General features: G+C 50.6%; 7 protein-coding genes across 7 annotated transcripts; 5 read left to right on the top strand and 2 right to left on the bottom strand.

Moving 5' to 3' along the window:
* Nucleotides 1-1,273: 1,273 nt before the first annotated feature.
* Triagg1_2491 (uncharacterized protein) lies at nucleotides 1,274-4,547 on the top strand (the record flags this gene model as incomplete). The annotated part of the gene is made up of 3 exons (XM_062896678.1): nucleotides 1,274-1,384; nucleotides 1,465-4,138; nucleotides 4,210-4,547. 3 exons carry the CDS (start codon nucleotides 1,274-1,276, stop codon nucleotides 4,545-4,547), a joined length of 3,123 nt encoding a protein of 1,040 aa, XP_062758703.1.
* A 1,946-nt stretch (nucleotides 4,548-6,493) lies between these two features.
* Nucleotides 6,494-7,189, top strand: Triagg1_2490 (uncharacterized protein; the record flags this gene model as incomplete). Its single annotated transcript, XM_062896677.1, has 1 exon — nucleotides 6,494-7,189. One exon carries the CDS (start codon nucleotides 6,494-6,496, stop codon nucleotides 7,187-7,189), a length of 696 nt encoding a protein of 231 aa, XP_062758702.1.
* A 1,079-nt stretch (nucleotides 7,190-8,268) lies between these two features.
* Triagg1_2489 (uncharacterized protein) lies at nucleotides 8,269-8,934 on the bottom strand (the record flags this gene model as incomplete). The annotated part of the gene is made up of 1 exon (XM_062896676.1): nucleotides 8,269-8,934. The coding sequence occupies one exon, from the start codon at nucleotides 8,932-8,934 to the stop codon at nucleotides 8,269-8,271; it is 666 nt and encodes a 221-aa protein (XP_062758701.1).
* Nucleotides 8,935-11,867: 2,933 nt separating this feature from the next.
* Triagg1_2488 (uncharacterized protein) lies at nucleotides 11,868-12,929 on the top strand (the record flags this gene model as incomplete). The annotated part of the gene is made up of 1 exon (XM_062896674.1): nucleotides 11,868-12,929. One exon carries the CDS (start codon nucleotides 11,868-11,870, stop codon nucleotides 12,927-12,929), a length of 1,062 nt encoding a protein of 353 aa, XP_062758700.1.
* A 397-nt stretch (nucleotides 12,930-13,326) lies between these two features.
* Triagg1_2487 (uncharacterized protein) lies at nucleotides 13,327-15,943 on the top strand (the record flags this gene model as incomplete). Its single annotated transcript, XM_062896673.1, has 3 exons — nucleotides 13,327-13,347; nucleotides 13,424-13,635; nucleotides 13,729-15,943. The coding sequence occupies 3 exons, from the start codon at nucleotides 13,327-13,329 to the stop codon at nucleotides 15,941-15,943; spliced, it is 2,448 nt and encodes an 815-aa protein (XP_062758699.1).
* Nucleotides 15,944-16,156: 213 nt separating this feature from the next.
* Nucleotides 16,157-17,944, bottom strand: Triagg1_2486 (uncharacterized protein; the record flags this gene model as incomplete). Its single annotated transcript, XM_062896672.1, has 1 exon — nucleotides 16,157-17,944. One exon carries the CDS (start codon nucleotides 17,942-17,944, stop codon nucleotides 16,157-16,159), a length of 1,788 nt encoding a protein of 595 aa, XP_062758698.1.
* A 753-nt stretch (nucleotides 17,945-18,697) lies between these two features.
* On the top strand, nucleotides 18,698-21,656 carry Triagg1_2485 (uncharacterized protein; the record flags this gene model as incomplete). Its single annotated transcript, XM_062896671.1, has 6 exons — nucleotides 18,698-18,934; nucleotides 19,316-19,566; nucleotides 19,621-19,801; nucleotides 20,055-20,449; nucleotides 20,873-21,031; nucleotides 21,125-21,656. The coding sequence occupies 6 exons, from the start codon at nucleotides 18,698-18,700 to the stop codon at nucleotides 21,654-21,656; spliced, it is 1,755 nt and encodes a 584-aa protein (XP_062758697.1).
* Nucleotides 21,657-21,706: the final 50 nt, after the last annotated feature.

Here is a 21,706-nt window from a genome sequence, read left to right as displayed (position 1 = left end):
CCGGTGCTAGACACGGGCGGGCGGTGACATCATCCGAAAGCGGCGAATCACGGAGTGCACGCTGCAGCAAGACACGTGGGGGCTGGAATTGGATCAGGATAGTAATGAAAAAGGGCTGGATTGAAAGAAAGATGGCCTTTAGATGGGAGAAGAAGAATCAAAAGGGCATTGCCTTGCTCAGTGGCCATGTGTATGTACCTACTTGTATATCGAACTCTATCAAAACCTTACCTAGTAGTGTAACCGGGCTACTGTACTCGTAGTCGCTCCAGAGACATTTTTTTTTCCTTCTCTAGGCTTGTCCCTGGTAGCGATTCCAAGGTTTCATTGGCTCAAGCCACATGTAGCGTCAGTCAACGAGGGGCAAATCGGGGAGCTGAGGACCGTCCATGACAAGGATATGCTTGGCTCCAAGGAAGAGAAAAAGAGGGAACAAGCTGCAATGGAGGGGCAAAAGCCGAATTGGCGAATGGAAATTGATGCCCTGGGGCTGCAAGGGGACAAGTCTGAGCGAAACCAACCAACAGAATCACTTATTGACGTCCAAATCCACTTAGCGGTGAGGCCGTCGTCGAGCTACCATGACAAGTCTGTGAGGGCTTCTATTCTTTATCTCATTGATTCGCTCTGCAGTTTGGGGATAGATCAGACGGAACACGGTAATGAGGTTTGTTAAGTGTGCAACACAGTAGACTCTTAGAGGCAGCAGATGCCGTACGTGTAACCGCACCGAGGATTCAAACGCATCAAAAAGGTGGTCATCCGACACATGTGATTGGCTCTATGGCGATCAAAGAGAGTTTGCTGAAGATTGATACGAAGTAGAAGCTCTGTGACATGTATTGACACTTTGCAGAATCTAGGGATTGTGCCGTAAGCGTTCGGATTAACCTCAAATGTACACGGGCGATATATTTGCGTATATTGCATCAAACAGCATCTGTGCAGATTCTTTTCAAGCAGCCAAAGGCATCTATCCTCAATCAATATGATGTTATTTCAATCAAGGGAAATGATTCATGCTGCACACTTGGGATGATTTCTTCATACACTTCCGGAGCACATCTGCTTGATTCGACCTGGAGGACATGTGGCGGTGCCCTGTGGCGGACACATGCTGTCCCGCTCCAGCCACTCGTCATGGCTAGCGGCTCATTAGGTAAGCGGCAGAAAACGGCAGTATCCATCACCGCCAAAAATTTACAGATCCACGACAAAGCGAGTGCTGCTCTCGACGACGAATCGCGAAACGCTGCACAACACCAGCGCAAAGATGCCGCATTCCGATCCCGATGGGCCGCTGGCAAAGCGCCAGAAAGTGTCGACTTTGGCCAATGCGCCTCCAGCTTCAAGCAACTCCTCCCGAATCTTTGCTCCTTTCCGAGTACGTATATGCGATGCCCTCTTCCTATAAAAAATAGCTTTTAGTAGCCAGATGCATGACTCTGACTGCTTACTGTGCAGACTGTTGGCCTCGTCTCTCCATCGAGTATCCCTTTTACGTCTTTTCCACTGGGAAAGACTACTTTCCAAATTACAACATCGGTCGGCCGATCTCTGCAAACTTACGATTTGCTTCGAGGTCTCAACTTAGTCTTTGTCACCCGGCCGCAGACGCTCGCGGATATCACTGCTACGTATGCCTGGGGGAAGAAGGTCTTTGCCGCATGGGGTGGATCGCAGGATGGCGAGCCTCGGGGCCTATGGGTCTTCCAAAGAGGTAGAAAGATTGACGAGGTAGCTCTCCCCAGCGACCTGACGGAGCCAATCCAGCAAATCACCATCTTTGGAACCTGGTTAATCGCTTGCGCGAAGACGAGGATTGAGGTTTTCAAAACCGCGACGCTCGAGCATTACACTACCATCCACACCATGGCTGCTACCAAAGGCGGCCACGAAATCACCAGCGGCGTCGTCACTATGCCAACATTCCTCAACAAGATCTTCGTTGGTCGCAAAGATGGTTGGGTCGAGATCTGGAACGTCAGCACTGGAAAGTTGATATACACCATTTTATCTCCTTCTCCCGACTCTGGCGCCGTGACCTGTCTCGAACCCACTCCAGCCCTCTCCTTGCTGGCCATTGCCTACTCAAGCGGTACCCTAGTCATCACCAATGTTCTCACCGACAAGCGGGCTCTCCAAGTCGAAGCTGGAAGCCCAGAGGCGCCCATTACTTCGATATCGTTCAGAACCGACGGTATGGGAGCTGGACATGATGGCAGAAAAGATGGTGTCATGGCCACAGCTACACCGTCCTCAGGCGACATTACCTTTTGGGATCTGAATAAGGGAGGTCGTGTGATGGGAGTTCTTCGAAGTGCCCACAACCCACCTTCAGGTGATGGCGGTGACGTCCGCGGTGGCATCAGCAAAGTTGAATTTTTGGCTGGTCAGGCAGTCATTGTGTCCAGCGGCCGAGACAACTCGCTCAAGTCATGGATCTTTGATGAGGCGCCTTTCTCGCCCATCCCAAGGATCCTGCATTCTCGGAGCGGACACTCTGGCCCTGTTAATTGCCTCCAATTCTTGCCCTCCGATTTCGATGGTGCTGAAGCTGGAAATAAATGGATCATCAGCGGCGGCAAGGATAGGAGTCTCTGGGGATGGAGCATGCGTCGTGATGGTCAGAGCACAGAGCTGAGCCAGGGTAACATACGGAAGAAGGCAAAGAAGATTGGCATCCTGGCCAGCAATGCTCTCGCGCATGGCCCAACGACAACATTGGAAGACCTCAAAGCTCCCGAAATCACATGCATTGCCACTTCACTTAACCGCGATGGTGGCATTGGCGCCTTGCCTGGCAAGCAAGAGATTTGGCAGAAGGGACGGGACCCCAAGAAGAAGATGGATGCGGAGATTAGCGGAATGACGGGCTGGGAGAGTGTAGTCACCGCTCATAAAGGCGACCCTTTCGCCCGCACCTGGTTCTGGGGTCGAAAGAGAGCTGGTCGCTGGGCATTCCCAACTGGCGATGGCACCAACGTCACAACTGTTGCCATTAGCCCCTGCGGAACGTTTGCGTTGGTCGGCTCCGGGGCTGGCGGTATCGACATGTACAATCTTCAGTCCGGTGTTCACCGCCAACGCTTCCCCTCCAAGTTGACGCCGGCACAAGCCCGTCAGCTGAAAATGCAGCAGCTTCGACAGGCAGATGACGTTGTTCAGCTGCAAAGCGAAGGCAACCGAAAGTATCCCGCCGGCGTTGGCAAGCATACTCAGGCCATTACCGGCCTGGTTGTTGATTCTATGAACAAGACTGTGGTGTCTTGTGCGCTAGACGGCAAGATCAAATTTTGGGATTTCTTGACAGGAACCCTCTTGGAGCAGTTGGACTGGGCGCCCATGACATTTCCGACTGGCTGCCGTTACCACCCTGCTAACAACCTCTTGGCCTTTTCTTGCGATGACCTGTCCATTCGAATTGTCGACCTGGAAACGAAAAAGACCATTCGAGAGTTCTGGGGCCCCAAGGATGCCATCAACGACTTTTGCTTTTCAAACGACGGAAGGTGGATCATTGCCGCCTCTCGCGATTCGGTCATAAGGATATGGGATCTGCCCACGAGCCATCTCATCGACGCCATTCGACTGGAGAAGCCGTGCAAAGCTGTGGCCATGTCATACACAGGCGAGTACCTGGCTGCTGCTCTGGAAGACAGCCCTGGTGTCACGATATGGACGAACAAGGCTCTGTATAAACACGTCCCGACTCGCCAGATATCCGAAGCCGAAATCGACTTGGTGACTGCGCCTACGACGTCCGGAGAAGGAAACCTCGGCTTGCTGGAGGCAGCATTTGAGGAGGACAAGGCAGAAGACGACGTCGGCGTCGTCGCGCCTACTGTTGATCAAATCAGTGCCGACCTAATGACGCTCAGCTTGGTTCCCAAGAGCAGATGGCAGACGCTGCTCCATCTGGATCTGATCAAGGAGCGTAATAAGCCGACGGAGGCACCTAAACTCCCCGAAAAGGCGCCCTTCTTCTTGCCATCCACATCCGGAGCGCAAGCAGGGGCCAAGGACGGATCAGATGAACCAGAAAACGGGAGCAAGTCTCGTATCAGTAGATACGACAAGGCTCGATTTGAGGAAACGTTCACGTCGAAGCTGCGTGCTGGCGCTGCCAACGGCAACTGTAAGTTTTCTTTCTTCTCCAGGTATTACCAAGCTAAAACACTGACGCTTTTCCCCTTCTCTTTTAACCAGACGATGCTTTCATTGAGCACCTCAAATCTCTCTCTCCCTCGACTGCGGATCTTGAGCTTCGATCGCTTTCCCTGGGTGAGGATGACGACTCCAACGAGCTCCTCCACTTTATCCAAGCTCTTACGACACGGTTACAAGCGCGAAAGGATTACGAGCTGACGCAGGCGTGGATGACGGTGTTCCTCCGACTTCACTTTGACATGGTGATGGAAAACAAGGCGCTGCTAAAAGCTCTTGAGGGGTGGAAGGGACAGCAGGAGAAGGAATGCAACAGGCTGGATGATTTGGTTGGATATTGCAGCGGCGTGGTGAGCTTTTTGAGAAGCCCGAGAACGTGATGGGCTGTGTTTTTCAAAAGGTACATAATAGATGGATAGATGAGCGGATGAAAACAATGCATTAGGGCTGTCAAAATTAGGTCATGATTTGATAACAATGTGTGACTTGGCCGGCAGATGATGTGAGAAAACTACTACTCACCACAAGACTGCTCGAATACAAGACGCTGTAGTTCGCCAAATCGTCCATCGAGCACTGCAGAGATGGAGACGTTGGCCTCATACCAACGACGTTGGTTCACGAACTGGACGCCGCAGTAACTTGGCGAAGTCGACGAACAAACTGAACGCGAGATAGCAGCGACCGCGAAAGTCGGGAACCTATCGACGTGAAAGAGGAGGGAATGTCAGCGGTGATGACGGAAACAACAGTTTGAGATACCATTCTTCGGGCCACGACGCGCCACACACTGGGTAGATACCAAGCGTATTTCTGTTTCTTGTTGACAGTTCCCCACGACCGCGAGGCACCTCCCAGCACAAGCCAACGACACCTTGTAAATCACGAAAGTCTTCTTCGTGGCTCCCGCAAGCAGAAGCAACACAATGAAAACAAAAAAAGAGCCGAAGCTTTCAAAATCAAAAATTGCGCCTCCCATGGCCCCGAAGGACAATGGAGCGAGGAGTCGACTCCGCGATGTGCAATGCAGGCCCTCCACACTAGTACTCCGACTTCTTGAGCTCGAAATCTACTTAGGCAAGGTAAGTATGCAGAAGAAAAGAAGAAAAGAAAAACTGAAAGGGCGCGCGGCGGCGAGATTCTTTTATAGAAGAAGGCTTGGTCCGTGCGCCATCGCCCCACAATGCTGCCTAGAGTGTGGTGCCTGAGGCAGTAATGTCATGCCTGAGGCAGAAACCACTAGAGCGAATCAACTCGGGCTCCCTTCGCTTGCCAAACGCCTCATTTAGGTCTGTCAAAATTGAGTGTACGGTTAAGCTGTTCTTGGGTCACCCATGAAACCTGGACCTGTACATGTACAGCTTTCCTTTTTTTAGCGCGAAAGGAAACCTGTACATGTACAGCTTTCCTTTTTTTAACGCTAAAGGAAAGCTTATACAGTGTATTTTTCTTCCAAAAACTTACCGATGCAGATGAGAATTCCCATTAATGACCGCTCTGGTCGACAATCCAGCAACACCTTCACTCCCTACGGTCGTTCCGGACTAGATTGCTCCCGGCGCTATAAAATACAGTGCGAGTTTTAGAGTGCACGTACTGTGTAAAATTCATGAGCTTGTATTGTAAATTTAGCATCCAATACCATATTGCTCTAAATCTCTCTTCTCTTAGCGGGGTAGAGCACGCGTTTGTACAAGAAATAGCAAGTTGCTTGGAGAGAGACGTGTCACGACGTGACTGACAGCTGCGTGCAGTTAGCAATTGTCAATACATGACTATCATTATGCAGTTGTATATATGATGCTTGAGGCTCTAGGGTTCAAGAGCCATTTCCAACATTCTCTCTCCTTCTGCCTCTTCCTTTCTTCTTCATCATCACAATCTTCAATCATCGTCCCAACAACATCCAAACATTCAACAATCCTCCATATACCATCTCTTTCCGGACATTTTACATCCCTAGAATCGCAATTATCCGTTCGTTAAAATCGCTCGCTATCTATCTATTTATTTATCCATCTAACTTTTTCCCAGCACGATTATCATAATGGCCGACGACTACCCATACCCGAGACCTTTGAAGCTGGACTATGACGATGTCATGATCAGCAGCACTCATGATTCATATCAAATCGCAATCCACGTTGTGGATTATTATCATCGACAAGCGGTATTGATGACACCAGACGAGCAAGCAACATATGTCCGAATGATTCGCAGCTCTGATTATATATTGAGTCCGTCTAACCGTAATGCACCAAGTAACAATAAGTTGTGGAAGTATCTTATAGACTGAAACAATACCTATTGCCGTGCATATTTTGTTATGCTGGCTGCTATATATGGTATTTGGAATCTCAGCTATCTTCGGCGTATTATTGAAGAGGGAGATGGATTGTTCGAAATTGGGGATTACTCCGAATACTACAACCATTACTGGTATCCATCGCCAACGATCCAAGAGAATGTTCCTACGGCCAATCTATTAATCAATGAGTCATCGACAGCGCATCACATGCCGGGCGATAATGCATCGTTGCCGTCACCAATCTCGGTTTATCAGTCTGGAGCGCCAGCTATTGATGGTGATGCAGCGTCTCAACCTGCTCCCCCTTCTCACCCCCCTCGTTCTCGTCAACCGCGAGATCCTTTCCTACCTCAGCCTTCAACGCCAATAACGAATGCGTCGGATTCCGATGAGGGACAAAACAAGAGTCCACCTTACTCACCCGTCGTCGACCTTGTTGATCCAAATTCTGCATTAAACGAATCAACCACTATTCTTGAGGCTCCATCCCTCGAGCCACAGAGTCCCGTCTACTCTCCCCGACTTGAGCCGACACCGACCACCAATATGGGTGAATCTTCTCTTTCAGCTAAAATTGCCGAATTGGAGGAGAAAGCACAATCACTCGAAGAAGAGAACAGCTCTCTTCTTCAAGTGATCTATAATCAGGCTGTGGCGTATGATCAACTTCGACGCCAATTCGAGGAGCATATTGCTGGATGCAATCATCATTAAATCATCAACGCGAGATCCTTGGGGTTTGGGCATTTTCAGCAAGAGAGTCTTCGATTTGGGTTAAGGCGTTATTCTATTTCATCTTATTTGTTGCATGGTTATGCCAATTTTCCTCTTCTTTAATCTTTTTTTTTTCTCGCATTTCTCCAGCTTACTTTCTCTTAATATTTCAATAGCTCCACTTACATCATATCGTCAATCTTAAATGAAAAGTTTTTATTTGCTGTTCAACTTAACCCAGGCTCGTTCGTTCATTATACAAATTCGCAGGCAAAACGTAATGCGAGATTAACAATATAATTGGACAATAAATACAAACATACATCTACAATTAATAGGTAATTACAGCTACGAGTTACAGCTACGAGTTACAGCTACGAGTTACAGCTACGATTTTACAGCTACAATTTTACAGCTACGAGTTACAGCTATAAGTTACAGCTACGAGTTACAGCTACGATTTTACAGCTACGATTTTACAGCTACAATTTTACAGCTACAAGTTACAGCTACGAGTTATAAATAAATCTCAACTGGCTAGTCCAAAGTGCCAATAAACCAAGCCTTGTAGCACATATCTATATTATAGACCTTGCAGTAGACTGGCCCCGTGAGGCTTTAACACTTGCCTTTCCACAGACACGATACAAGTGCACCGCGTAAAAGTCCTCATACCTGATACTACCGCTGCAAGTCCCCCGTCATGAACAAAGGATAACTTCTCTTACCAGCTTATACCGGTCACTTATCGGTATACCTTCTTGCTATATCTCGTAGTTGCGCTTTATATGGTGTAAATTATATTTCACATTATAGCCGTAGGTATAACGTATATCTAAATGTATAATGTCGTAGTTTTCTTTCATTATGACTATTTCATCCTGTCATAGAGGCAGAGAAGGGAGCTACAATTGAGCCAGGTTCTCGGTTTCGCAGAGCAATTTTACAGTTTGAGTAAGCTATAATTATGATGATTAGTTGTCATTTCAATCTACCTAGTAGCAATCGACTGCTGCTATTAACACTACTAGTATGTATCTATTCCATCGCGGTGTCCCTGCCCTGTTGCAGCTAATCAACTAAGGATCCTCGATCCCAACCAAAAAGTCGAGGCTATTGAGGAAGGCTTCAACTCTGGGTCCCAACTCCGCAAGTTGGTTGATTTTGCGTTCCAATCCCTGTGGGCCTTCAATCTTGCCTCCCAAACCAATTAAACGGTCAATTTTGCTTTCCAATTCGAGCAACCGGTCAATCTTCTCTTCCAATCCAAGCAAACGGTCAATTTTGCCTTCCAATCCCAGCAATCGATCAATTTTCTCTTCCAGTCCGAGCAGACGACCGGCTTTGTTCATGCTTTTGATATCGGGCAGTTGCGTTGCCTGGGTTGCCTTGGGCATTGAGATTTCTGGTAGCTTGGTTCCCTCAATGGCCGTGATTGTTGGTGCATTATTGGTCAAGTCGATCGTGGTGCTCGATTTTGCATTATTCATCTTGAATTCCCGTTTCACATCGGTTTTGTCAACGGGAGTAGTACCATCTGTAGTAGAAGAAGGTGCCACAGCATCCGCAGTTGATGTGGCCTTGGATTGATGCAACGAAGCATCATCACGTTCTCTTTTCTGCGGAATAGTAGATGAAAGATTCTTCGATCGATCTGGATCTCGGTGATACCGACGGTATTCGTGGGCAAGATTGGTGATTGTCCTGCCGCTTGGGCCGTTGAGGCTCTTGATTTCGCCAAACATGCTTGTTAACATTACGAACTTGGGCCAACTTCCACCACTAATTCTATATAGAAAATATAGATTGTAATCTTGTGGCGATGGGTTTTCTTTCGGTGGTGCCTTATAAGCTTTGCTGTTCAGGAGCGAAATGTACTCGTCTTGTTCCTGTCGCGTCATCGTCGTCGCGTGTTTCCAGTAGCATTCCACAATCAATACAGCATGAGCATATTGCCGGTCGCTCTTGTCAATAGGTATGTCGGATAACTCAAGCCGTCGGGGGGGGGATGACTGGGCGATTGTTCTGCTGGGGGGTTTGTTCAGCCATCTTGCACAAATGGTGATGCTAGAAGAAGAGAAATAAACATCAGTGGAAAAAGAGAGGGAGGAGGGAAAAGAGCACTTATGGGTAAGAGTAGAGGGGGCTTCGTTTCTTTTTCGCCAGCTGTAGGAAGCGTGTACTGCGTTTGCACCACCAACATTAATTTTATACGCCATATAATAATCAATATCCCATTATTTCTCCGAATTATGCTATCAATCTAAATCCATTTCAACAGTGTAAAAAGCAGCAATAATGGTTGGCCGTAATCGAAATTTGGGTGCTGGACTTTCGACCTCTTGCTCCGTTGACATTGCTTTTTTTCTCTGGTTCTCTTCCCATTCTAAATGGTGACGAGTATTGTAGTGATCTCTATATTTTTTAGCTGCATTCCCTTGGAATCCCTTGCATCCACTGCCAACCACGAGGCAGCATTTCTCCTTTCTTAATTTCAAGATGGGTATTGACCAATCGATTTGCGAAAAAACAAGGTGCGCAATAAGTGGTTGATAGCGCAACCTTCTCACCCGTTCTTCTAATGCTGCTAGTTTACATTCTTCATTATCTTGTAATTCGCCAACTATGGATATATTCAGTTAGCATATAATATATCAATCATTACAGCCAAAGGTAACGCAAACCTGAAGTTGAAGTGATGCAGCGCTCAGTATACTGCGGAAGTGGTGGAGGCGTGGGAGCAGCCGGTGGGGGCACTGCTATGTCACAAATTTCCATATCAATAATGGAAAAGGAAAATGCAGTCACAATTGAGCAAGGATCAATTAAAACAATAGACATTGTTATTAAAATTAAAGACAGATTGTACACTTGTCGATCATGAAAGGAATATTAATTGTCTTCACATAATCGTAAGAAAAAGAAAATTTCGTCGTGGGAAAAGAGACACGGTAGTGCTCTATCGTTCCTGCCTCATGATTCTGCAGAATATAATGCCTTGAAAATCAGGTATTCTTCAGTTCACTCCATTACCAGGATCTGTAGAGTCTTCATGGCTAGAATAAATAGTTGCTTATGTACAATTACATGGATGCTTATTTCTTTATTACCCTGCTGATCTTCACTTCACTTTGACATCAGAATATGTGCGGCTTTGTTACAATGTTGGTTTTCACTTCACTTTAATATTAAACTATGCGCAGCCTTAAGAACTAGGATATAGAGCTACTTAAATAGAGTCATATGTTTATTTCTTCTTTAAACATTGATGTATTCTATATGCCTCCCTTGTCTTCACTGTGATCATTAATCTATCATCGTTTAATCTCTCGGTGACAGCATCCTTCTATCGTTCGATCTCCAGTTCATATCAGTCATGGAGCAACATCTATCAATCCCTCCGTATCCAGCAAGCAATATTGAAGCCAAAGATTTACGGGCAGTGTCTGTCACCCAGCCATTCTCTTATAATGATGCAGCAATTCATATCCCAGAAGCACTTCGCGGTAAAATACCCAACGAACTACGACAAGCAGATGGGACAGTTCATATCAACGCCAATGAAGAAGGATGGCTGCTTCAACAAAGCAGGCAATGGTCTCGTGTTGTGTTCCCTCGTAAAGGCGGATTTATTGATGGTAAACTGTTTATCACTAAATAATCCACACACCAGACTATTCTCTAACTTTTCTTCATTTTCGTATAGTTATAATACCTTCCAATCTCCTCGTAATTGGAGCTTTATATCGATCATTTACCGACAAGTTATCCACTGCGCGACCACAACCATCTCTAATCGTTGCTAACCGGGATGGCCATTCACTGCTCGATTATCATATATATCTCTTTTGGAGAAACGTCCAACTGAAGGTCGAGACTTTATTGGAACTTGGAATGTCAAATAAACGACTTCAGTTCCTCCACAATACCTTATTCAAAGACCATATATCGTCAATTATCTCTGCCATTATCCCTGCTGTCAAATTCTTATTAGAGAACTTTAACGGAGACAGACATCTATTTACTCAACAACTAACTCAATTACCTCAAGCAACACCTACATGGCCACAGCCAGGCTCAAAATGTATATATATTCGCCTATATACAAATCAAAATAACAATGCAAATTCAACTGCTATATATATTGGCCAGAGTCGAGTTCATGTATGGAAAAGGCACCTTGAGCATGAAAGTGCATGTGCAACAACCTCCCACTCACAAACTTGGCATTATAAAATTGCAAAGCGTTCTACCAGCGATCATCGACTTATGATACCATTAATTATCTGGCCTCCTGAAGAAGCGATTAATTTACCTCCTGTTATCCTAGATATGGCTGAACAGACAATGATCTCGCTATTTGATTCTTATGCCTTTTTTCTACAAAGAGATATCAACGATGAGCGATCGCCAGAAGATATACCATCAGCGAGTTTGACTTACCATCAGCATTGGGAAACAATGACGGTAATTGCTTCGGAAACTGCGAATATTTCCAAATACCCTAAATTTAAATTTTTAGGGTGTAACGTTCAATCTCCAATACTTACGGACTGGATAACAACAGATATCCATTACTTCCGTATCAACCATAATACTCGACCGATAAAAGTTTACCGCTCCGCTGGCGTGATGACTCGGAAGGAAAGTGGTAGCGCATCTCGCCAATTGGCATATTATGATGGATTGGGCAACAGGAGAGTACTGGGCTTCCAAATCCCAAAAAAATGTTTGTGATCGGTATCAACTTGCACAGAAGACGCCTTGTTATCTTGATTTTGAGATTATGGAGGACGGCAGACCTCATGATACCCCGTACGTTGGGTGCCCGACGATTGGCCCCTTTGAAGACTTTGGTAAAGCATCGAGTCTTGGAATCCGAATAGTATGGAAAGCTGATGGTAAATGGTTATCGATTCCTATCCACGCTCTGAATTGGGCAGGAGCTATTGGCCGAGGGATTATCAACAATGATCGCAATCTCGCGTTGAGCGCTTGGTTTAAAGCAATGACGACGATCCAGATCTTTGAGCGAATCATCTACACAGGGCCACTCAATGGTTTCAACAAAGTTGCGTATTTTGCGACAGCCAACATTGTCGAGCTTGTCCATAGCCACCTCGATCAATCCATGTCTTGGATTCCGACAAAATCGCAAACACTAGCTGCACCAAGACTTGTTGACTTTGAGGAGAATTGTCGGTTGATGTATCAACAGTATCTAACGTGGCCAACATTGGTAAATCCCATTCAACCGCCGCCGGTGGAATCCGATTTCTGGAAAGGACAATCGTTTAACCACACAGATGCGAACCTTCAAGCCCCAACGATAAAGTGTGACTTCTGCGAATACACGCAGCGGGGTGGGCAGAATGCATGGAGCAAATGTGAAAGAGACACAACCATAGAAGATTATCATGTGTGCAAATGGTGCTCAATGCTCAACCGACCGTGTACTTTTACATCTCCAAGCGATTCAATCCGGCTTTGGGGACGCGGTCCTCCATTCTTGAGAGGTATGCGTGGTGAACGAACAGACAGCTCACTCGCCCCTGCACGATATCCAACCGGCCCTTTTCGATTTCTAGCTTTCTATGATATCGCACCGAGAGATGCAGTTGAGACTGATGCCCCGATAGAAGGGCTTGAACCCCTTTTGACGCTCGATTCATGCGACGATAATGATGTCAATGTTGACTTAGAGGGCGCAGAGGCAGACGTTGAAGAAGAAGAAGAGTGATCAGATTGCCAAATTATCGACCATTGCTTAATTTACCCTTCGTTAGGGATTATTTCAGAGTGATTGTTGTTAACAATCGACCATATTTTCCGTAAATGCCTTTTATAGTTGCTATAGTGCCTGAATTACATGTTTCATTCCTACAATTATCTACCTACTAGTTACTTTGCAGTAGGAAGATATGGAAGCCATATACCTACATACCTAGTGTTCTCGTACACTAGGTGTATAATTACCTTAGCGCCCTTGGTCTTCTAAATTTGAGGTTTGGCGCCACCCACCCTCTGGCTTTTAGCGCATTCTACCCGCGATACAGCGGGGCATCCAGATTTTCTATCCTGTAAAATTTCCAACCTGCCATCACAAGCTCCAAACGCCAGCAGGTCAAATCGCAACGATGGGCAAGAAGGGCTTCAGAGTGAGTTTCATCGATGAACCGGCGGCTTCAATTGGAAGCGATTGCCAAATACTGATGCTTTCTTCCTCATATACAGGGAAAAGGACGTCGTGGAGGCGGTGGTGGACGCGGAGGAGGCGGCGATCGCGGCCAAAGCTGGAGGGACTACCCTGCTCTCAAGAAGGAGAATCAGAAGCTCCAGGACTTTTACGACTCGCTGCTGCAGCTTCCCGAGGAGGAAAAGACGCAGTTCTGGGAGGCATTGAGGCGCGAGCTGCCCAACAGCTTCCGCTTCTGCGGCTCCAAGGGGTACGTTGCGCTTTGCGCGCTCATGCTGATTTTTCCAATCCGTCCCTGTGTCAGCCTGATTCCTTGCGCTCAACGCTAAATTTTGTCGCATAGACACGCGCTCGCCGTCGAGAGACTTTTGCGATCCCGATACATTCCCGAAATCGTCAAGATTGAACACCAGGATGGCCGCCCCGTCGACCCTCCCCAACCGGTGTCCTGGTATCCCGACGAACTCGCTTGGTGGATGACTACGCCCAAGAACGTTGTTCGCAAATTCCCGCCCTTTGCGGCTTTCCAAAAGTTCCTCGTCTCTGAAACCAGTGTCGGCAACATCAGCAGACAGGAAGTCGTCAGCATGATCCCCCCTCTTCTGATGGATCTCCGACCAGGCATGACTGTGCTGGACATGTGCGCCGCGCCGGGAAGCAAGTCTGCTCAGCTGCTGGAGATGCTCCACGTTGGCGAAGAGTCTCGCGTGAGGAAGGTTCTGCGAGAATTCGCCAAGGAGGATGGTTTGGACCTCGGTGCCGAGACCAAGGACGAAGCCGAAGCCGATCTCGAGGCCGACCCTTCTGATGCCGGTCGCGCCACGGGCCTGCTCATCGCCAACGATGCCGATTACAAGCGTGGCCATCTTCTTGTCCATCAGCTTAAGAGACTGTCATCGCCTAACCTGCTTGTGATGAATCACGATGCTACTCAGTTCCCCTCCATCAAGCTGCCTTCGACCGAACCAAACTCCAACAAGCCCGTCTACCTCAAATTTGACAGAATTTTGGCCGATGTTCCCTGCTCCGGAGACGGAACAGCACGAAAGAATGCTAACCTGTGGAAGGACTGGCAGCCGGGTAGTGCCTTGGGACTGCACGTCACCCAGATCCGTATCCTGGTCCGAGCCCTACAGCTCCTCAAAGTTGGTGGCCGCGTTGTGTACTCCACATGCAGCATGAACCCAGTCGAGAACGAATCGATCATTGCTGCTGCCATTGAGAGATGTGGTGGCCTGGACAATGTTGAGATTGTCGACTCCAGTGACCAGCTCCCTGGCCTCGTGCGACGACCCGGTCTGAAGACGTGGAAAATCATGGACAAGAGTGCTAGGATTTGGAGCTCATGGGAGGAGGTCGAGAAGTTCGCCAAGGAGAGCAACGAGGGTGTGATTCCTGGACGGCTTCAGTCATCCATGTTCCCAGACCCTGCGGGGACCAAACTACCTTTGGACCGCTGCATGCGAGTCTACCCCCACCTGCAGGATACCGGTGGCTTCTTCATCACTGTTTTGGAGAAGAAGTCTGAGTTCAAGGCGAAGCCGGAGAACGAGGCAAAGGAGACCGCCCAGTCGAGCGAAGCCTCTGAGACCCCCGCCGCTCCTGCTACCGAGGCAAAGCCGGAGGAGTCTGCCGTAGTGGAAGAAAAGAAGGAGGATGAACCAATGGACGATGCCTCCCCAGCGGCTAGCAAGCGCCCCCTGGAGACCGAAGATGGTGCAGAGCAGCCAGCCAAGAAGACCAAAACCGGAGAGGAAAGCCCAGCAGCTGCCACTCCCGTTCCCGCCCCTACCACACAGCGCGAGGACCGTCCCGGCAAGCCCAAGAGAAATGGGCCAGTTGAAGAGCCCTTCAAGTATCTCGACGCCGATCACCCGACCATCCAGAACATCAAGGACTTTTATAAACTGTCCAGCCGCTTCCCGACCAACCGATACATGGTGAGAAACGAGATGGGAGAGCCTGCCAAGGCCATCTACTACACCACGGCCCTGATGCGCGACATCCTCACGGAAAACGAGGGCCGCGGCCTGAAATTCATCCACGGCGGCGTCCGCATGTTCATGAAGCAGGACGCGCCCTCGGCCGAAGTGTGCCGTTGGCGCATCCAGGCCGAAGGCATGCCCATCCTGCAGGGCTACGTCGGCGAGACGCGCATCGTGCGGCTGCGCAACAAGGAGACGCTGCACAAGCTCCTGATTGAGATGTTCCCCAAGATCAGCGATGGCGGGTGGCAGAACTTTGAGGAGATTGGCGAGCGGGTGCGCGACATTGGCATGGGGTGCTGCGTGCTGAGGGTCGAGCCCGAGGGCGACGACCAGGAGTGGCAGGAGAGGATGGCGCTGCCGCTGTGGAAGAGCATTCATTCGCTGAACTTGATGCTGCCCAAGGAGGATCGGTCGGCGATGCTGCTGAGGGTGTTTAACGACACTTCGCCGTTGATTAACATTAGTCTGCAGAGGAAGGAGAAGAAGGCGGCTGAAGAGCAGCAGCAGCAGGAGGAGGAACAGCAGGAGATTGACCTGGAGGATATTCCCACCCCGGAAGGGTCTGATTGAATGCGGCGAGAATGATGAAAAATGTACAATTGGGGCTTTTTTTTTGGAAGAAATTGGTAGAACCCTCTATTTAGGTACTTATATCTACATGTTTATTTTCGTTTTGTCCAAACAGTTCTTTTGTCCGTGCATCGCATCTATTCATACAAAGCGCTGCCATCCCAAGCATATCGTACATATCCCGCCTCTAACCCCATCTTCAACGCGACAATTCTACTCGTCCAAAAGTCCAACAGTCCAGTGAACAATCCGGTCAACCCCCTGGCCGTGAATTGCACTGACTGGAATAGCCGCACAGCTCTTCGTCCATGCCCCCTCAACGCCACTCGGGTGCGGCTCTCGCCCTTCCGTCACATCATCCAGATACGTCTTGAGCTCCCGGAAGTTGTCCTGCGTGCCCGACAAATCCGCCTTGGTAGCGACGACGAACCAGGGCTTGCCCGCAATGTGCAGCGTCGGCGTCCGGGTTTGCGCCTCCTGCATGGGCAGCGGGGTGCCGTATGAGGCGCCCATCAGGTTGACGGGGCCGCGCGTGGCCTGGGAGACGAGGTCCCAGTCGACTCGGGCCTCGATCTCGCGCAAACGCTCTTCTTCCTGGCGCATCTCGGCGTAAAGGCCGACTTCGCGCCAGAGGGACTGGAGGGCCTTGACGGCGTTGCCGGCGCCAAGGTCGATGACGAACGCGAGGACGCCTGCGCGCTCGACGTGGCGGAGGAAGGCTATGCCGAGGCCGCGGTCGAGATGGGCTCCTTCGATGAGGCCTGGGATGTCTGCCACACTGAATCGAGTCCGCGGCTCTCCCAGGGTGGAATCCTCAGTGCTGGCTTCCTGAGATGAAGATGCGTAACGTTGGCGGCGCGGTTTGACGCTGGGGCGGCCAGAGTATCTGTCTAAAACGACGGTGCCGATGTTGGGCTGCAGGGTCGTGAAAGCCCAGTTGCCAACCCGGGTGCGGCTGTTGGTGAGAGCTCGCAGGAGAGTGCTTTTGCCGGCATTGGGCAAGCCCACCAGACCTACGTCGGCCAGGAGCTTGAGCTCCAGGGAGATTTTCATAGTCACGGCTTCGTCGCCCTTGGTGGCGAAGACAGGTCGGGGGTGATTCCTCGAAGTGAAATGAGGGTTTCCGAGGCCGTTGATGCCCCCTACGGCCAGCAAGATGGGCGTGGGTGTTGGTCTGGAGAGGTCGAGATAGACTGGCGCAGCAGGCTGCTGGAAGAAGCGAGTCCGCTTGGGCAGCTTGGGAAACTCTGCTGATTTCATGTCGTTTTTGGACATGCCAGGATGGAGAAGCCACTTCTCCCGCTCCGGATCGTCGGCATCTGGATCGTAGTCGTCCTCGGGACTGTGTTTCTTTGAGCGTCGCTCATCCACATCCACATCATCTTCTTCTGCTTCTGCTTCCAACACCAATTCTTGTTGCTGCTGAGCCAAAAGCTCGCGCCGTCTCTGTTTCTTCAGCGCCTGATATGCCTTCATGGCCATCTCCTCTTCGGCAGCTGGGTCATGGCGCTCAATCTCCTGGACGATTGTGCCTACTGGAACGGTAATGACAACGTCCTCTCCTCGCATGCCGCCTTTTCCACTTCCCTGCCCGTGCCTTCCGCGTCCGGCACGAACGAAACGCCTGCGTGCTAATTTATGTAATGAGGTTTCGCCATGCGCCGCTTGGATATAGATATTGCCCCCGATGCCGCCATCGCCGCCGTTGGGGGGGCCGTCGGGGAGAAAAGCCTCTCGCTGGAAGGAGACGCAGCCGTTGCCTCCACGGCCGGCATACAGCGTCAATTCGGCTTTATCAGCAAAGCTTGGCGCCGCATAGTCGTCCGGTGCGGGATTCAGTCGCGACTCGGGGAGGCTGTTCAAGGCAGATGAAGAGGACGAAGAGTGGCGAGTGAGGGCCGTTCGGAGCAGCGCAGAGTGGACGATTCGAGGGCGAAAGAGCGCCGGGTAGAGGAACGGCGCCAGAGGCAGCTGATATGAGCCGGGACACCGAGGCGGCATGATGGGAATAGAATTGTTTGCGCAGCTATAGTTGCTTGCCCATGAGCATATCTAGTGATGCCGCATTGATGCACCAGAAATTTTGACGATGCCGCGGTCGCCGATAAGATAAGATTGGAACTCAAATGGCTCCCACTGGCCATGGAGGATTGGAGGGGTTCTAGTGATGACTACGGCCTGTAGCCGGGGCTTGACCCCACCAGCGCCGGCATAATAGCGGGCATGGCGGGGTTGGAAGAGCCGATCAGAGACTCAACTGAATCAACCATCAGAAGCTTGATCAGCCGCTATAATGAGTAGCACGGCAGAAGATGGGAGGCTGGAGTTGCTGCTACCACAAGCCTTAGCAGTTGTCTGTACGAGTACGAGCTGGTACGAAGTGCATCGGGTGCATAACGACGTGTGCGAATGAGTCAGTCTGCACTCGATGGATTTGTGCAACTTGCATGTACATGTACCCTGTACACACGCTGCAGGTTGTTTGATTACAGCGCAGTTGCAGTTGCAGTTGCTGCTGCCGGCTGGACTTGGCTGAGCTGGCAACGCTCGACTTTTTCCAGGCTTGATTCCATTTCGCCTTCCCGCCCCCGCTTCGAGGCCAATCGCTGGACCCTGGCTCTTTCAGCCCCCCCCATGTCGAATCCGTGACAGCGAAGAGAAGAGGAGAAGAGGAGAAGAGGAGAAGGAGGAAAAGCACGCAGCTTGTGATTTGATTTGCTGGCAGCTATCAGATCGTCAGTGCCGTGTACCAAGATGTGTGTACAGCCGACAGCAGCTTCTCACGGAGGGGACGAAGCGAAGCAGAGCAGAGCAGAGCAGAGCAGAGCAGAGCAGAGCAGAGCAGAGCAGAGCAGAGCAGAGCAGAGCAGAGCAGACAAGTCAACAGTCAACAGTCAACGGCCAGAGCATGGCAGATCTCTACCACTGCCAGCATCGCATCGCATCGCATCGCATCGCATCACCAGTTCTCCCAGCGATCCTCGGCGCATCGTGACCTCTCTGCTGGCTGCCGGCTAGCCTAGGGTTCCTCTCCTCTAGCTCCTCGCAGCCTTGTCCACAGGGTCTGTCTGGTGCAATCCGGCCAACGGCGGGCCTCGTCCATGCATGTCCCGCCCCTCGTGATTCGACGGTGCATGCTCGAGCCCGCTTCCCAATGCTACAAAGTGCGGTGAAATCTCTCTGGCTGGGCTGGGCTGCCAGCTGCTAGTCCATGTACAGATGCCCGCTCGTCGGCCTGGCTGGTCTGAGGCTGATGCTGTTACTCGCAGATTTGCGGCTTCAAACGTCTCCATCCGCAGGTGACTTTCCCACCTGTTTGCCCGCATTCCCGCAGCAAGCACCTGCTTGTACATACATACATAACACATACAGTCTACGGCACAGCACGCCCGCAGGCAAACACAAGGGAACAAGCAGCTCGAGAAAAAGGCCACCGGCACGGAGACGACGGGGCCGCTGCAGGCAGAGGATATCAGTGTCTCGCTAAGGCCAGACCCGATTGGTGAGACGAAACCGCCGTCAATCGGTTTGGCCCGCCCGCTGAGTTTTCGCTGCATGAGACCAGCCCATCTTCTCTCCTCACCACGGTCAACAAGTCAGCGGTCGGTCCACCAGCCTCCCTTGTGCGTGTGCGTGTGTGTGTGTGTGTGTGTCGTGTCTTGCTTGTGTGACACCAGCGGCTCCATTGCTGCACGGACAGCGAGACGCCAGCGGCCACATATCCAGACTGCGAGAATCGACCGCCACCTTTTAGATTACAAGTACGAAGTGCTGCTGCGGGAAAGACGGACTGCGACTCTGCGTCTCGGCCACGGCAGATACTGTACGAGTACGGCCTGGGGGATACTACGAGCACACGTACGTCCAAAAACCAGCTGGCATTGTTCTGCGTCTGTCTGCCTGTGTCTTTTCTGGCAGCCAGCGGAATTAATTACTCAGCCCAGTCTGGCCTGCTCTTTGCCATCTCGGATTTTCTCTCTTTTGCCCTCCCCAAGCAAGCCCTCTTGCCACCACACAAAAGACGTCGCTTGCTCGACAGACTCTCCTCTCCTCCTTGGGCACCTTCGTCTTCGTTGGGCCAGTTCGCTGCTCGTTAGGCTAGCCTGCATAGGCTCCTCGATCCCGCATTCGAGCCACGACAGCTGGTCACCCACCTGCCGCCTCCTCATTCGACCCCGAGGACACGCTCGTCGTGCTGCAGCTGCCCTTTGGCCTTCCCCACGCTTCGGTCCCGGACCTTGAGATCTTGTCCCTCCCAAAGGCCCTCTTTCTGGTCCCCTCCGGAAAGCTTCATCCTGGGCCCGACGCCGCCAGAGCTGCTTCGTGCTTGTGCTTGCGCTGTGCTTGTGCTTGTGCTTGCAGGATACATCCCAACTCACCGGCGAGACACCGTCAGCCTTCTGATCTAGCACAAGCCGCTGCTTCTGCTGGCATTTCCTCTATTCCCTTTACCGCTTGGCGTGAGCCCATCGTTGCTTCTGCTTGTCTTATCCTTTCCTCAGCCAGGTCAGTCTCTCGCTCTCTCGCTCTCTCGCACACTCTCTCTCTCTCTTCCATTCTCTCTCCCTTCCCTTCCCTTCCATCCCCTACCCCCTCCTCTTCCACTCCTCTTCTCTGCCCATATACCGCATCTTCCATCCGATATCTGCCAACATCTCCCGACTTTCCCACTTGCATTCCCCATGAAGCCCGTCCATGGGCTTGCCAAGGGGGGAGTGAGGCCTTGCTACTGCGGTTGACTGCCTGCCAACAAGCCCACCGTGCCCTTTCTCTCGCGTGCCTGAATGCCTTCTGCGTTGTGTAATACTAGCCCGTATTCCGTTTCCTACCCGTCTCTCCCTGGGATATTCTCTCAATTACACCTTTTCAACCTAAACAACGCCTTCCCGCCTAAATCCAAAGATACCCCATTGCTAAGATGCATACCAGAGATACCAAGGTGCGCAAGTCCTTCATCAGGATGGATCCGGACTGCGCCATATGCCATGCTCCGGCCTCGATGGCCTGTGACTGCGAGGCGAAGGGCCTCGAAGTGGCCGTTAAGCAGGCCGAGGAGCGCATGATGCGATCCATCTATAGTGACATACGGTTGGTCTCACCCTTTCATCTTCTCTTTATGCTGCCCTGCCTTGACCGCCCTTGATGCTGAGGTTGAGCGTCCACTAATCCGTGAGATAATAGTTCGTGGGTAAGGGCCCATGCTCAAGATTATATTCTCGAGTATTTCCGTCAACTTGCCGAGCGACGAAAGACGGCCCACTCGGCTCATCTCGACCACATCACTGCCCACGCATTCTACCATTACAACGCGCCGCCACATCCAAACCAGATCGCCGAAGCTCAGGCAACTCTGAAGCGAGGCATCGATGAGGATTGGCAGGCCAGCGTGCAACGTTACCCCGAAGTCCTCGAATACTTCTATAGCCTCATTGAGCTCACCCTTCCCGCCGATGACGAGGCTGCTGTAAAGAACCCTCCCTTGACTGCTCCTCCTCCTCGAAAGCCGAGCCGTCGAGCTGGCTCAATCAGTGCCAGCGCTGGTTCCGCTCCTCCTCCTGCTATAGCCCCCCCGTCTTCCTTTCACGCAGATCGCGATGCCCTCATGGAGCGTCGTACCCCAGCACCCGCCGCAACGCCGCGAGACCGAAGGACATTCAGGCCGCCACCTCCCCAACATCACCCATCTTCATCATACTACGCACCATTTGGATAGGCCGAATAAGGAGATACCAAAAGAAATAAGCAAATTAAAAAAAAAAAAAA

The sequence above is a fragment of the Trichoderma aggressivum genome (assembly GCF_033847375.1).
Source record: "Trichoderma aggressivum f. europaeum strain CBS 100526 chromosome Unknown scaffold_006, whole genome shotgun sequence".
Classification (NCBI taxonomy): domain Eukaryota; kingdom Fungi; phylum Ascomycota; class Sordariomycetes; order Hypocreales; family Hypocreaceae; genus Trichoderma; species Trichoderma aggressivum.
Note: the sequence above shows the minus strand (reverse complement) of the source record. Positions and strands in the feature narration are given on the sequence as shown.